The sequence below is a fragment of the Danio rerio genome, chromosome 7 (assembly GCF_049306965.1).
Source record: "Danio rerio strain Tuebingen ecotype United States chromosome 7, GRCz12tu, whole genome shotgun sequence".
Taxonomy (NCBI): Eukaryota; Metazoa; Chordata; class Actinopteri; order Cypriniformes; family Danionidae; genus Danio; species Danio rerio.
In genome coordinates, this window is record NC_133182.1 from 75,002,079 (window position 1) to 75,018,869 (window position 16,791).

General features: G+C 36.5%; 1 protein-coding gene and 1 non-coding gene across 11 annotated transcripts; both read left to right on the forward strand.

Annotated features, from left to right (window-relative positions):
* The first annotated feature begins 778 nt into the window (after positions 1-778).
* spata6l (spermatogenesis associated 6-like) lies at positions 779-16,340 on the forward strand. 10 transcript variants are annotated; one of them, XM_073906293.1, is made up of 13 exons: positions 779-976; positions 1,081-1,218; positions 1,292-1,364; positions 2,909-2,950; positions 3,036-3,160; positions 6,274-6,357; positions 6,435-6,548; positions 8,243-8,336; positions 8,479-8,510; positions 13,029-13,165; positions 13,929-14,010; positions 14,119-14,216; positions 16,001-16,340. In XM_073906293.1, the coding sequence occupies exons 5-12, from the start codon at positions 3,137-3,139 to the stop codon at positions 14,188-14,190; spliced, it is 639 nt and encodes a 212-aa protein (XP_073762394.1). In that variant the 5' UTR covers positions 779-976; positions 1,081-1,218; positions 1,292-1,364; positions 2,909-2,950; positions 3,036-3,136; the 3' UTR covers positions 14,191-14,216; positions 16,001-16,340.
* On the forward strand, positions 12,073-12,263 carry LOC137496265 (U2 spliceosomal RNA). Its single transcript, XR_011016459.1, has one exon. It is a non-coding gene; the product is annotated as a U2 spliceosomal RNA (small nuclear RNA).
* Positions 16,341-16,791: the final 451 nt, after the last annotated feature.

Sequence of the window (16,791 nt, forward strand, 5' to 3'; positions counted from 1 at the left end):
TCCACAATTATCATATAGGATCTCCATTGTTTTTCATTTTAGATCATGTTTTCATTTAGATGTTTGGCACCACTGTTGTGTATGTTTAAGTGAATCCACACAAATGATTTTGGAAACAGTATATATTATCAATATTAATAAACACAACAATATATGATGTACAATGTGCTTTTCGGTTTAAAGGCAGTGTTTATGATGTGAGAAACGTTAGCATGAACTACAAATGACATAAAACTACAGTTCCCATGTTGTGTTCGGTGGGAAATCTGCAATAAGATAAATCTTATTCGAAGTCAAATTAGTTAGCAAAAGTTTACTTGGAGTGGTATATTTTTATAGATATGACCAAATATATAAGAGAAAATATACAACATTTTGATAGACAGACAGACAGGCATTAGGTAATGAAAGAACTGCTACACACTACAAGAACACCTATTAACCCAAGTAGCATTTTAAAATGGCATTTGTTCATTCAAAGACGTTTTAAATTAAATGTAGTAATACATTGATTCAAATTACACTTATATATATATATATATATATATATATATATATGCTAAAGAATGTCAACAAGGTGAAATGCGACACACTAACATGTAAAAAAAAATAACATTAACATGTAAATAGTACTCACGTAAAATGTCACGGCAGAATTTCAGGCAACACGTGATGACGCTGTTACGTTGAGGCGTAAATGAATCACTGAACCGGATCTTTCAAATGAACCGAATGGCAGGAATGAGTTGGAGTTGGCGCCGCACACGATGCCAATGCCATGGAAACGCGACGCTTTTCCTGAGCTGTCCATGTTATGGGTGAACTTGAGAAAATAACAGTTTGTTAGCGGTAACAACGGGACACAACATGCCTCACAAAGCGGTTAAAGTGATCGTTGAGCTCCACCTGAGGGCGGTGAGGGATTATTTATAGATAATTATCAAGCTTACCAACTAAAATGAGTGACTTTGAGACGGTCAGAGACATGTCGTATACTAACTAACTAACACGAATAACCACAGTAAGTTATGTTGTGACTGGCATGTTGTGTGTCAAAAGTTTTATATATTTCTATTGTAGATTACCTGTCCAGGGGTTCATCTGCCCGCTAAAGATGATGTTTACCTCAGTGTGAGTCTGATGAATCGGTACAGAAAGTCTGAATGTCTTCCTGCAGTGTTTCCGATACTGATTCGCGAGAAAATCCGCTTCGAAAAGGTGGAGGGATATTATTATTGTTATTATTATTATTATTATTATTATTATTGTCTTTCTATTATAGTTGTTTTAGTGTTTTATAAACTCTTTTTTGTAGATACTGAATTATGCCACTGATCCTGAAGCCATAGCTGAATTTCTTCAATGTGAGCTGCTGCTTATTCTTTCTCCTCCTTCATTTCTATTATTCTCATTTATTTTTTTTATACTTCTGTTATCTTGAGAAAAAATGGTTGATTTATATTTGAAAAAACTCATCAAGTACATTTAAGTGCCTTTTTATTCCCAGCGGGCATCTTGGTGTTAAAATTACTTCAGTAAATGCAGAATGATTCGAATTGTCTACCTTGATGTCAATCAAAACGACATCAAATTGATGTCTAACACTGAATTCAAATAAGTTCCTAAAAACAATACTTATACTTAATACTTTCCTTGTTGAAATTTCTTACTATATTGAATCTCTTAAGCTTATTAATAATAATGAAAATAATACGTTTCTTAAAGATTATGATAATTTTTTTTTCTTAAAGATTGAGGTTTTGCAATAGTTTTTTCTCTCTTCTTTCTTATTTTATTTGTTGTTGTTATTGTATTTTTCTTCGATGCAGTGATGTTATTATTCTTGTATTCAATAAAAAATGTTATTAAAATAAAAAAGCATTAAATTGAAATCAGAAAACATATCAAAAATCGATTACAGGACTGTCCTGACCCTTATCCTTTACCGTCAATGTTAGACCTCAATTTGGAGTTGTATTAACATCAAGGTAGTTTGGAAACAACATTTATTCCAGTGTAAATTTGCAATTCGAATTTGAAGCTTTCAGATGAGTAAAACTTATTTATGTTAGGATACTTTCTCTGTGTTGTTATTTTGGTGGTCAAAGGGGGATAAATGTGTGGATGTCAAACGGACGTCAAGGTTTTGACATCAAAACGATTACCATTTCTTAATTGCTCTTTGACGTTGATGTTGTTTTGACATCAAGGTGCTCGCTGGGTTTCATTAGCATTATATTAGGTAATAATTATTATTTAAGGTGTTGTTGTTACACATGTTCCATGTACTTACTGTAGTAATTACAATTAGTTACGCATAATGCATTTAACCCTTATCATTAACTCTAACCATATTCTTGTAGTGCTTATTAATACTAATAATTTCAATACTTTTAAGCACACTTGCATTTCACAAGAGTAATAACTATTGTTAAAAAGAATCAAAGTGGTCTTTATTAGTACTTTTACACTTAAGTGCACTTAAGTATTAAATTGAGTACTTATATTACCTTCAGCTGAAGTGTATTTAGAAACAAAGTCATGAAAGTAAACAGTCTTTTCAATACTAAAGGCTTTTAATTTATTCACTCATTTTCTTTTCGGCGTCATACCTTTAATAATCTGGGGTTGCCACAGTGGAATGAACCACCAACTTATAGAGCATATATTTTACATTTCTTTGGTCTTGTGGGGGAAACCAGAGTACCTGGAGGAAACCCACACAAACACGGGGAGAACATGCAAACTCCATGAAGAAATGCCAACTAACCCAGCTGAGGCTCGAACCAGGGACCTTCTTGCTATGAAGCGACAGTGCTACCTACTGCGCCACCGCGTCACCCCTTTTAATTTAAATCTATTCAATTTGTTCATTTAGTTAATAATGTGTATTTCTCCTCCTCTTCAGATGAAGCAGTGAAAATTGAACTCATTCAGTTGATTCCTCCAGGTACAACTTGTATTAACTTTTCAGATATGACTAAATGGCTCATGTTGCAGATTTCTAACCACCACACCAAAATGTGTGTTTGCAGCTGGAGAAATACTGGCTAGTTTTGAAGAAGATGCTAGAAGTTTTCTTTTCCCAGAGCCCAAGCTGGTCCCGTCTTTCTCTGGAGTGGAAAGAGAGGTGTTGATGACTCGACATCCCACTTTCCCTGTAAGTGCTCTTCAAAACACTGCAGATGAATAGGGTAAAAAACTCTAGTACTCACCTTATTTGCTACCTGACAAAAGTCTTGTCTTCGATCCCAGTTGTAAGAGCAACAAATAATGACTTCTAGTTGATCATTTGGTTAAGTGGTAGAAGGTCGATTTTTCTGATGAATCATCTGTTGAACTGCATCCCAATCATCTCAAATACTGCACCTACTGGAACCCACATGGACCCAAGAATCTCACAGAAATGGTGAAAGAAAAGTCATGGTTTAGGGTTACATTCAGTATGTAGGTGTGTGAGAGATCTGCAGAGTGGAGGGCAACATCAACAACCTGAGGTGTCAAGACATTTGTGCTGCCCATTACATTATAAACCACAGGAGAGGGCAAATTCTCCAGCAGGATAGCGCTCCTTCTCATACTTCAGCCTCCACAGCAAAGCTCCTGAAAGCAAAGAGGGTCAAGGTGAACCATGATTGGCCAGCCCAGTCACCAGACATGAACATTATTGAGCCTGTCTGAGGTAAGATAGCGGATTAGGCATTGAAGATGAATCCAAAGAGTCTTGATGAACTCTGGGAGTCCTGCAAGAACGCTTTCTTTGCCATTGCAGATTACTTTATGGGGTATATGCCGAAGCATGCTACTAGGACTTTTAATTTGCCAGTAACCTGGGTTAATCGCTTCCGGCGAATTGAATGCCAATGCAAAATCTGGTGCGTTTAAGGTCTGTTTTCTTTAAAAATCAGCGATCTCCACTGGCTGAGTGATATCCGATTTAAAGTGGGTCTCAGATTGTACAAGAAGCACTGCATTAAATTACATTTCCCCCGTCATGTCTTTATAATATGAGCATTTATTTTACCCCAGTATATTCAATGGAGCTTCTGCGATAGCCTGCCGATTCTGACGGGCGCATGCGAGTAAACATCTTTTTGTCTCGTTTTACGCTTGAGCAACTAAATAAATGCTAAAGTTTATTTAACTGAATGTATTTTAATGACATTATAACATCGATGCTGTATAAGGAACTGTATAAAATGGAAAAAAGTTCACAATAACAGCTCACCGGAAGTGTATTAGCATGGGAACAGCACTAGCTCGGCATATACCCTATTAACAAGTGATTTGAGTCATTGCAGAGATGTATGGATGCAGTCCTCCAAGCTCATGATGGAGTCAGACACAATATTCATTCTGTTTCCACTGCATTATGACCTTACTGTCCTAATTAAATATTTAAAAGGCATGATCATATTTTATTTTGGTTAAATAAGTTTAATCTAGAGGCCTTTGCCTTTTATGTAAGCCACTTCTGATACCAAATGACCAACTAGAAGTCAAGTTATTATATGGTGTTCCTTACACTTGGATAAGTGACAATACTTTTGTCAAGTAGTGCATGGTGAAAATCATATAGGGTAAAAACCCCTCACTAATAATCACCATACTTGCCCTTGTAATTAGACATTGCAAACATGTTTTCAAGTTCAGCAATGTTATATACAAAAAAGGCAATAATTTGCATACCTGTTTGAGCATTGGATAGAGTCTGGTTTAAAGTTATTGTTGTTGTTTTTGTGACATATAGTCAGAGGTTTTTATTCAGAGGTGATATTAAAAAAACTCCTTTTATTACTCATAATTCAGAAAGTACTACAGATAGTAAAAAAAAAAAGACTTACATAAATTATTGCATATAATTATGTATATACAGTTGAAGACACAATTATTAGTCCTTAATTGTCTTCCAAATATTTCCAGAGTGATTTTCAACAGAGGAAGGAAATTATAATATATGGGGAATATATTATAATAATTATATAGGGAATATATATGTTTAGTGCGGGGGTGGTCAACTCTGTTCCTGGAGAGCCACCTTCCTGCAGATTTCAGTTGCAAACCATATCAAACACACCTGCCCGTAATTATCATGTGGTGTTCAGGTCCTAATCAATTGGTTCAGGTGTGTTTGATATGGGTGGCAACTGAAATCTGCAGGAAGGTGGCTCTCCAGCAAAAGAGTTGGCCACCCCTGGTTTAGAGAAAAAAAAATTCAAAGTCTTTTTTTTTTTTTTTTTTTTGGAATTTAAACAAATTAAATGTACGAAGGTCTATGTTATTAGCCCCTTAAGAAATGATTTGTCTTTGAATGGCTACAGAACAAACCACTATTGTCCACTGACTGACCAATTTAATCTAACTTGCCTAATTAACCAAGTTGAGCCTTTAAAATACACTTTAAGCTGAATACAAATATATTGACAAATAACTAGTAAAATAATATGCACTGTCATCATGTCAAAGACAAAAGAAATTGGTTATTAAACTATTACGCCCCATTCACACGGGGCTTCAGCGTCAATGCTTGACTGAAGGCGTGTCTGAAGTTGGGGCTAAAACGATCGTCATAAAAGCATCAGCCAATGAAATTCAGTCAGCAATAGGCCACTGTCTAGCTGGTGTATTTGCATACAGCGATCTGATTGGCTGACGCTTCCGTCGGCGCTTGAAAAGTTGAGCTAGTCCAGCGAACAACGTTTTTTTTTTTTTTTTACGTTGTTTTTTTTAAATATATATATATTTTATTAAATGCTTGAAAAACAATAACAACAAATGTCATGAATCAAACAGCAACAATCCTGGGGTTTTTACTCATTTAGTCCAAGAAAAGTGCCAAGTCCTTAATCAAAGTCCTTGTTCGTATTGCTTCTAAGTTGGTTGATCAATACACTCAAAATACATTTTCATTTCAATTTTAAATTTAGGGAAAAAAGGTTTACACTTACAAAACTTGCTCTTGTGAATATGAAATTTGGCCTGCAGTGAGCAACGTCTCTGAAGCGGCGCTGACGGATCCACATTGCAGTTCGGCAACGCCTGGCGTCACCCATTCAAAGTGAATGGGAAGCGTTGACGCTGACGCCCCGTGTGAATGTGGCGTTATGTTGATTATCTTCTCTCAGAAAGTTAAAGTGTGATGAAATAGAGTTTTCTTTAGATTAGACTGAGGAAACACCTCTAGCATCTTTCATCTTTAGAACAAAAATAAATATCTGCATTATTAAAATTAAATTAAAATAGTTTTTTTTTTATATTGACTGATCATTTCAGGGTATCTCTCCAAGATTAGAGTTCTCCACGAAGACAACAATCAGTGAAATCTCCAGCGACAATGGCTTCCTAACTCTTCCTGTGGTAAAAACAAACATAGATTTCGAAATGATCAGCTTTACTGCTTTATTTTGTTGAAAACATTGTTTTTTTATCTGTAGAGGAGAATGAGGAGGAAAACCTCTAGAAAGTCCCGAAAACAGAGCAGCAGCTCATCCCTTAGACATCTCTCCTCTGCTCCATGCAGTCAAAGAAGAAACCACAACACAGACCAGGTATCAGAAAATAATCAGGGGGTGGCACGGTGGCTCAGTGGTTAGCAGTGTTGCCTCACAGCAAGAAGGTCGCTGGTTCGAGTCCCAGCTAGACCAATTGGCATTTCTGTGTGGAGTTTGCATGTTCTCCTCGTATTGGTGTCCTCCGGGTGCTCCGGTTTCCCCCACAGTCCAAAGTGAAGTGTAGTAGTGTGTGAATGTCCAATTTAGTTTATTCAATTCACCTATAGCGCATGTTTTTGGACTGTGGGAGTATGCATGTCTCTGAATAAATATCTTCAATAAATGTGTTCCACACCTTGATAAATAATTAAAAATACAATAGTCTAGGAAAAAAGATATGTTGTGGGAATGGTGGATGAGATAAGATGTTGGTTGTTTGTTTGGTTTTTGATAAATTGGTGATGACCAGCAGAGGGCACACAAGCTCTTGCACTTGACCACATGTCTACTTGCATGACGTATTTTCTGTATTTGGTGCTAGTGTTTAAGTGAGCAAGACTAAATGGTTGAGTCTCACTTATAACTCAGAATTGTAAGAATGTATGTAAAGAGCTTTATTTACATCACATTAAACGAACACTACCCATTTTTTGAAAACATGCTAATTTTACAACTCCCCTAGTTAAAGAGTTGAGTTTTAACATGTTTTTGTCCATTCAGACAATTTCTAGGTCAGCCCGGAGCACTTTAGCTTAGCATAGATCATTGAATTGGATTAGACCATTAGCATCTTGCTTAACAGCTAACTACGATTCTTGATATTTTTTCTTTTTAATATAATAAAATATTAAATAAATAATAAATATAAATAATTAATTATAGGTAAATAAATAAATATACATTAATAAATATGAATAAATAATTAGATATATAATAAATATAAATAATGCATTTCCTCTAATTCTGTCATAATAATCAAGGAACTTTGCTGCTGTACCATGGCTTCAGCTGGCGCAATGATATTACACTGGAAGTTACCTAGCTAGGGACTATTTTCTGGTGCTGCATAATATCATTGCTCCTGTCACCACCATGTTACAGCACCAAGTTGCTTGATTATTAAGCTCCAATGAGAGTGTAGTTCCTAGACATATCAGCCTAGAAAATAGCAACTTTTCACAATCAACTTACTATGTTGATTTAACTACAGTAGACTCAAGCTTTAAATACAATAGAAAATTATCTAAACAATGGTCATTTTTTTTTAGCAAGATGCTAATGTTGTAATTCGATTCAATGATTTATGCAAAGCTAAGCTAAAAGTGCTCTTACCAGACCCGGATATCGGCTTCAGAAATGGTAAAACTCATCTGTTTATCTCTAGGGCAGTTGTAAAATTTGCATATTTTTAGCATTAGTATATTAAAATAAGCTTCTTCAATACTCTGATGAATGTCAATTTAATAGTGGTGCTTTTAAATAAGTGTAAACATTTGACATAACACTCAAACACACACTAATCGGTGCACCAATGAAATGTTCAACACTTTTGTGGGCGTAAGAAGTGCTTTTATAAATAAGTGTGAATTAAATGTAAGATGTAAGTTTTACCATATTAACTTGGGACAATACAGTATTGCATGCTTATATCCTGCCATGTGCACATAGTTGTCGCCAAATATGCACATATGAATATTAGGCCTTAGTTTCTTGTTTCTAAATCTCTGTATGTTTTATTTTGTGCGCTGTAGGATCAGAGATCTTCTGGTTATTCACCCGTCTCTGCCAGAAAGCCCAGATTTAGAAGTCTGTCACCACATCGATCAAAACCATTGATAGATGCAGGTATGAACGCTGCAATACATGTATTTGCCATATTTGTTCATGCTGTTTTTTTTTAGCTTGGTGAAATTTGACATGCTTTGTTTAACCAATATGTTAATTTTTAAACCATACTTATAATATGCACCGCATGTTTTTTCTTCAGGAGACCTGAGAAGAAGCTATTCCAGATCTTGGGTTAGTTGTTTATATCATGTGTCATTCACTATATAACGGGGGCCAGCTAGTAAGTGCTGTGCAGGTAAACCTCACTCCTGTGACCTCTAAAGGTGCTCTTGTGACAAATGTTAGAGGCTGTGGTCTTTAGCCTCCTTGGTAGAGCAACTGACCCTCATGCGGAAGGTCGCCGGTTCGATACCTGGTCGGATCGGTTTGGCTGGTGTAGGACCAGCGAGGTTACATCTATACTCAAAAATACAAGCATAAATGAACACAATAGAACAAAGATATGAATGAAATAGACAGTGCTTTATGTATATGTGGATTTCTATTAAATGGATGACTTCATATTTAGCAAATAGGAAACAATGTGTTTGCCCTGGTAATCATCAATCAGTGTACACAATCAGTAACTGTGGGGTTCCACAAGGATCACCTTTGGGCCCTATACAGTTATATAAAAGTAATGATAATATACAAAAAGATACGAAGAGTGTAAGTAATTCAAATTAAGCTTGCTAATGTTGATGTAGTCAATCTGGCAACCTGCGTGATGTCGACGGTAGAGGAGAGACCGGGTGAAAAAAAAAAAAAACGCACGCAAGTTTGCTAGAGCAACGTCATCCCGTGTTGTTCTCGTCCTTGAGTTTGCGGTGAGTTTTGCGATGTTCGGTGAAAAACTACAACTCGGGCGCCCAGGTGAGTGGTTTAAAACATTTTATGTGACACTAGTCGAGAATCAAATGTTTTTACAGTCATGTTTTGTCTAACTTGTTGACAGTTTTGCTGTTATTCCGTTGTTTTGTTGCGATGCTTGTAGTCTAACATTGGACCTACGCGTAACGCCGGTATCAAAAAATAGCAAAATATAATAATAGACAAACAAGAAATATTCATACAAAAGAGCATAATATACAAATAAGATACAAAGAGTGTAAGTAATTCAAAATAAGCTCGCTAATGTTGGTGTTTTCAATCTGGCAACCTGTGTGTTGTCGACTAAAAAGAAAAAAAAGCTCTCCATTGTTTTGAATTTGGACTGCAATGCCTAGTTCAACCACTAGGTGTCATTCCTACGCATTATAGCTTTAAACACCTCAGGAAAGATATGTCTCGTGAACGTGCACAAGTTTGCAAGTGCAACGCCATCCTGTGTAGGACTCGAGTTTGCGGCAAGTTTTGCGATGTTTGGTAAAAAACTACAACTCGTGCACTCATTTGAGTGTTTTAAAATGTTTTTTGTAACACTAGTCGAGAGTCAAATGTTTTTATAGTCATATTTTGTCAAACTTGTCAACAGTTTTGCAGGTATTCCGTTGTTTTGTTGTGATGCTAGTAGTCTAACATTAGACCTACGCATAACACAGGTATCAAAAAATAATAAAATATAAAATTAAACAAACAAGAAATATTCATACAATAAAGCATAATATACACATAAGATACAAAGAGTGTAAGTAATTCAAAATAAGCTCGCTAATGTTGGTGCTACCAGTCTGGCCACCTGCGTTTTGTCGACAAGAGAAAAAAAAGCTCTCTATTGTTTTGAATTTGGACTGCAATATCTAGTTCAACCACTAGGTGTCAGTCCTACATTTACACCTTTAAATAACACCTTAGGGAAGATTTTTCACCTTGTCTCGTGAACGCGCGCAAGTTTGCAAGTGCAACGTCATGCTGTGTTGGACTCGAGTTCGCGGTGAGTTTTGCGATGTTCGGTGAAAAACTACAACTCGTGCTCTCAGGTGAGTGTTTTAAAACGTTTTATATAACACTAGTCGAGAATCAAATGTTTTTATTGTCATATTTCGTCGAACTTGTCGACAGTTTTGCTGTTACTCCGTTGTTTTGTGGCCTTGCTAGTCTAACATTGGACATAGGCGTAACACAGGTATTAAAAAATAATAATAGACAAACAAGAAATATACATTAAATAAAGCATAATATAAAGATAAGATACAAAGAGGGTTTGTATCGTCAATCTGGCAACCTGCGTGTTGTCGACAAGAGAAAAAAAAGCTCTCCATTGTTTTGAATTTGGACTGCAATATCTAGTTCAACCACTAGGTGTCAGTCCTACATTTACACCTTTAAATAACACCTCAGGGAAGATTTTTCACCTTGTCTCGTGAACGCGCGCAAGTTTGCAAGTGCAACGTCATGCTGTGTGGGACTCGAGTTCGCGGTGAGTTTTGCGATGTTCGGTGAAAAACTACAACTCGTGCTCTCAGGTGAGTGTTTTAAAACGTTTTATATAACACTAGTCGAGAATCAAATGTTTTTATTGTCATATTTCGTCGAACTTGTCGACAGTTTTGCTGTTACTCCGTTGTTACTCCGGCGTAACACAGGTAACGTTTTGGTATTTTAGCGTCGTTACGTTTTGGATGCGTCGGTGGACTTTAGTTTGCGCGTTAATTACTTTATTTGTGTCACTGAGATTAATATTTTATTACTTTATTTGTGCCACGAAGATAAATATGTTTAGGCTCGTAAAGTTTGTGCAAGGCGAGCGAGACAAACGTGCGCATCTAATGGAGAATCCACTACACTCGAGCGTGCCAGTGTTGTCTATGTAGTGGATTAAAAGAGATGTCTGTAATGTTTATTTATGTGCTGTAACGTCCAAACAGATGAGAAATGCTGCATGTGCCTAATGTTACAGGTGTTTTTATTATCAGAAAACATTCATGATTATTTACTAGCTCTCACTAGTGAAAGTGTCCTTATTATATCCGCCTCAAGATGCATCTTTAACGTTATAGGCAGCCATATTTACTGTTTGCATTTTACTGAACCTGTATGTTGCCTTGTTTGTAAGTTAACGTTAGTTTTAGGCGTTGTTTGTTAGTTGTAACAGGACAGGGAGGCGCCTACAAATGTAGGTGAATGTAGTATAATTTAGTTCTGCTGTTTTATACAGCGTTATTTAGCTTTTAATCACTATACGTATGCATTATATGTGGTTACTCATGTTTTTGAAGCACTTTAGCACTGTCTTTGCATGATGTCCGACGGTTCACCTCATTAGTAAAGACTCCATGACCTGAAGTAGATGTCGCGTCGGACATTAGGGAGGGGGAGGTGTGCTCCAGGTGCGTGGTTGTTACATGCGGCAGTGTTGTGCTGGTAAGAAGAGAAAGTGTTTATGCAATTCCTCTTGTGTCCACTTGGGGGCGAACCCTTACCGTGTATAAAAGCGTGTTTTACATTGCCTTGTGTTGGTTCCATGCGTTTTACCTCAGCGCTCGTGTTGTAAGCGCTTTCATTTCATCACTGTTTGAAACATTTTGTGATTTTTATAACCGCTTTATCTTCAAATACTCCTAAAGTAGAATCCATGCTTTGGATTGGAGGGGTAGTAGTGCTCATTATAATAGTCCCTCCTCCAGTCAGTTTTTGCTTTTAAAACCGCTTTCATTTTAAAACGAGCTACATAAACAACTTCTCATAAGAGAGTTTGGTGTTTATAAGTGCATATATAGATGATTGTGTGGTTTTTAAAAGGTGTAAAAAGGCTCGCCGACAATGTCTTTACTGTTTCCCGGAAGGCGGTCCCTCCTGCTGACAGTTTGTGGGTATCGCTTCTCGGCCTTTTGGCTAAGATCAAGTGTAGTATCTGTTCTTATCAGTTTAATATCTGATACGTGCCCTACCCGGGCACCATATATTAAATTGATTTTTGGAACAGGGAGATGGAATAGGGGCTTGCTCCGTCCACTCCACGTATCGACCCGGTATTGCAGTACATCCGGGAACGGTGCACCCCCTATACAAGGTTAATGTTAGATCTGTTGTGTGCTGATTTCAAGGTTATATGGATTTGCATTGCAATGTTTTCACTTTGCGTGCGGTTGTTATATACTGTGCTGTTGGCGGTTTTGATAGATGAACATGCTTGCGTCTGTAAATTCACCGGCCACTTTATTAGGTACACTTTACTAGTTCCGGTGTGGACCTTCCAGAAATGCCTAAATCCTTCCATGTCGTAGATTCATCAAGGTACTGGAAATATTCCTCAGAGATTTTGCTCTATATTGACATGATGGCATGACGCAGTTGCTGTAGATTTTTTGGTTGCACATCCATGATGCCAATCTCCCGTTCCTCCACATCCCAAAGGTGCTCTATTGGATTGAGATCTGGTGACTGTGGAGGCCATTTGAGTACAGTGAACTCGTCGTTGAAATTGTCATGTTAAAAAATAAACAGTCTGAGAAATTTTGACCTTACCATCCAAATGTCGCAGCAGAAATCAAGACTCATCAGACCAGGCAACATTTTTCCAAACTTCTATTGTGCAATTTTGGTGAATTGTAGTGATATCGATTCTGAAATTATGCTAGTTGTTTTGCAAGATACCAGCATTCAGCGTAAAGTGCAATTTAAAGGCTTAAGAAGACTAATATAATAGGGAAAAAAGTTAGATCTCTTAAACATCACTTAAGAAATATTTGAGAAATAATTTCACTAGAGGGATAATCATTTTGTCTTTGACTGAGTGTAGTTGTCAGAAACAGACTGTGCTTATTTCAGATGGCTGACGAGGACTCTTCAGACACAGACGATCTCCTTGACATCGCTGATGAAGTGAACCGTTATCATTCCCTCATGGGACATGAAGGATCTTCCATCCCGAGTCCCTCCAGTGTGGAGCACCAGAGGCAAAACGGGTATGTTTACAAGCGTTGCTCCACAGGCAAAACGGGTATGTTTACAAGCGTTTCCCCAGGTAGATACACATGAATGGATTTAACGGATGTTATTTTTGAAGAACCAACTCATATTTTCCTCATCAAATCCATTCCACACAATCTGTATTAGTTTAAGCTACTGCAATAGCCAGAGTTTCTTCAAATAACTGATCAGAGGCCAGTTTGTGTTTAGTTTGAGGAAACTCAAAAAGATTTTGGGTTTAAGAAGGTGGATTGGCTTTAATAAGGTTCTGTCATCAACTTGGACTACACCACTAACTTCGAAGCAGGTTTTATTTTTGGTTAAAGCTGATTTATACTTTGCGTTGCAGACCTCTGCTGTCTGCGCATGGACCTCATAAAACAGATGAGGCTTTTATACTTGTGTTAGCCGTTGAGATATTCTTTAAAGTGTCAGGGGGTGATCAAAAGAAACCCACCATAAAATCAGACGGAAAAACAAAAGTAGGATGTTTCCAGAACTACAATATCATTAATGTTGTACAAGATTTTTAAACTAACTACATTTTTTTTTAATGATAATAAGGATTTTTATAACCATTCAAGTTTTTTTTAACCTGACCTTAACCAGGTTGGATTGGTTTGGTTTTGTCAAACCGAAATGTCTCTGCAACTCTGAGTTTGTTCATCTCGTTTTGTACAACCGGCCTCTTCTGTGTCAGCAATAGGTATAGCAATGAATTGCTTTGTGGTGGGTTTGAGCTAATTGTGTTTTCTGCAGTTCTCCTGATCTGTGGGAGGAGGTTCAGAAACGGGTTCAGAGTCTTTTAACATCTCCCAAAGCAGTTCACAGGCTAGCCTGTGTAAGTAAGACATACACACACACATATATTCTCACACACATTCACGTTTCATCAGCTGCATTATCTGAATGTGACGCTCTTTATTTTATTTTTTTGTGCGTGTGTCAGGGTGCCACTGACTCTGAGATTGACGAGGTACTGATACGACGATCTGTTCTGGACAATTCATGCCCACTCTAATCAACCATGTGTGCTAAAAACAAACGGTACGTGTGTGTGCTTGCATATGGCCAATATTACATGTGGATCATGGTTTGACTGCTCTCATTCAAGTGTTCACTTGTGAAGAAAAATATTTTTGTATATTTATACGAGGTCCATTTATAATGGAGAAAATTTATTCAGAACTAATATGCTAAAATGCATACCGAATGTTTTACGGTACTACAATAAAATAAAATAAATTGTAGTTTAAGTTTTAAATTAAGTGCAATTAGCTGGGTGTTTTTTTAGAGTCATTTTGACACATTTAAAGTGATAGTACACCCAAAAATGAACTTTTTTTTCAATCATTTACTCACCCTTGGCATATTCCAATCCAGTTTGAGATTTATTTCTTTTGTTTTGTTCTGATAAACACAAAAGAAGATATTTTGAAGAATGTTGGAAACTGGTAACCATTGACATATATGGTAGGAAAAACAAATGCCAGTTGCCAATTTTCAACATTCTTCAAAATATCTTCTGTCTTTATGAAGACAAAATTCTCAAAGTGGTTTGGAACAAGTGGAGGATGAGTCAATGATGGCAGAAAATCTATTCAAGTGCGTCTTTATAAGTGATAACAAATTCTGTTATTTTTGGAATATGGTTAACGTGGATTTATTTGACTATTTTGATGTAATTTATTTTGAAAACTGTGTGACATGTAAATAATAATTTTAATAACTGGAATGAGGAAGTTGGAATTCTGTACATTTTAAAATGTGACCCTGGACCAGAAATCCAGTCTTGTTGCATGGGTATATTTTGGCCAAAAATACATCAATAAAAATAAAAATTATATATGTTAAAAAAAATAAAATTGACCGATACAACTTGAATATTACGTAAAGATTGTTCCATGAAAACATTTAGCAAATTTCCTACTGTAAATGTATCAAATTGCAATGTTAAATTAGTAATATGCATTGTTAAGCCCCTTTAAAAAGTGATTCTCAATATTTTGGTGTTACATTCGGTATGGAGGCGTGCGAGAGATCTGCAGAGTGGATGGCAACATCAGCAGCCTGAGGTATTAAGACATTTGTGCTGCCCATTACATTACAAACCACAAGAGAGGGCACATTCTCCAGCAGGATAGCGCTCCTTCTCATCCTTCAGCCTCCACATCAGAGTTCTTGAAAGCAAAGAAGATCAAGGTGCTCCAAGATTGACCAGCCCAGTCACCAGATATGAAGATTATTGAGCATGTCTGGGGTAAGATAGAGGAGGCATTGAAGATGAGTCCAAGGAATCTTGATGAACTCTGGGAGTCCTGCAAGAACGCTTTCTTCATTTTTTCCCCCATTTTCTTTCTTTCTTTCTTCTTCTTTTAAAAAATCTATTTCTTTAAGCTCTCAGATTTCTAATAGTTATACATTGGCCGAATATAAGCATATCCTAATAATGCATGTGATGTATAAATCTGAATAATAAAAAAAGACACTTATGGTCCAGAGTCACATATTTATTTTCCTATATTTATTCACATGTATTCATTTTACTGAATGTAATTCTGAGTAACTCTAAATAAATAAAGTTATATTCTACTTTACACATGTTTTAGCATGTTAGTCAACACATCAAAGTAAGTGTTGATGTGATTATAAAAGCAAATAGTTTAATGTTGTTTGGTCATGAAAGTATTCAGGTACACCTGATTGACATTCCAAGTAGTTTTTTTTAATAGACTTATTTTTTTTTTACAGATTTACTGTTCCAAATGCACATTTAATACAACTAAGCATTGTGAGCATTTAAAAACACGAGTGTTTCTCTTTATTTACAGATGAAAAGGAGGACAACGTGATTTCCTGTGGCTTTGCATCATTTTCCATTCAGTTATGAGTGTTTAGATTGAAGCTTTGACAAGTAGTGTATTAATACCTGTTTCAGCTCTTTAACTGTTAGTAGAGTCTTGAAGTGTGTGTGTGTGTGCATGCATAAACAGACTTCTAAAATGCTATGTTTGCTCAATATAACCATCACAAACCACAAATTTGTCTCTCTTTTGTAACTGGGGTGCAGCAGTGGTGCTGGAGGTGCGAGTCTGATCTGCATCATGTCATTCCTGTATAATTAAGGCAAAAATCCATGAATAAAATACAGAAACAAAAGGAGGAACCACCTTCAAAAGTGTCCATTCAGCAGTGCTTTGATCACACCACTTCTTATTTTTGTATCTTCATGCAAATGCTGGCTCTCACTCATTAGCATTTAAAATGAAACACCTGTTCGGTTGATTGTCAAGTTAAAGGCTGAATGTTTTTATCAGAGAGACTCTGTTTGATCGGTCTGTTTATATATATATATCTGTCTGTGTGTGTGTGTTCCTTTCTGTCTGTCTGTCTATGGGTCTGCCTCTTTCGTTCTATCATTCTGTTTACTTTTCTGTTTGTCTTTCTGCCCTTCTATCGTTCAGTTTATCTATCTATCGCTGTATCTGTCTACTGTACCATCATTCTGACTAGTTCCATCATTCTGCCTGTTCACCTATCCATCTGTCGGTTTGTCCGTCTATCATTCTATCTATCTAACCTTTCTGTCTTTCTGTCTACCATTAAATCATTCTCTATCATT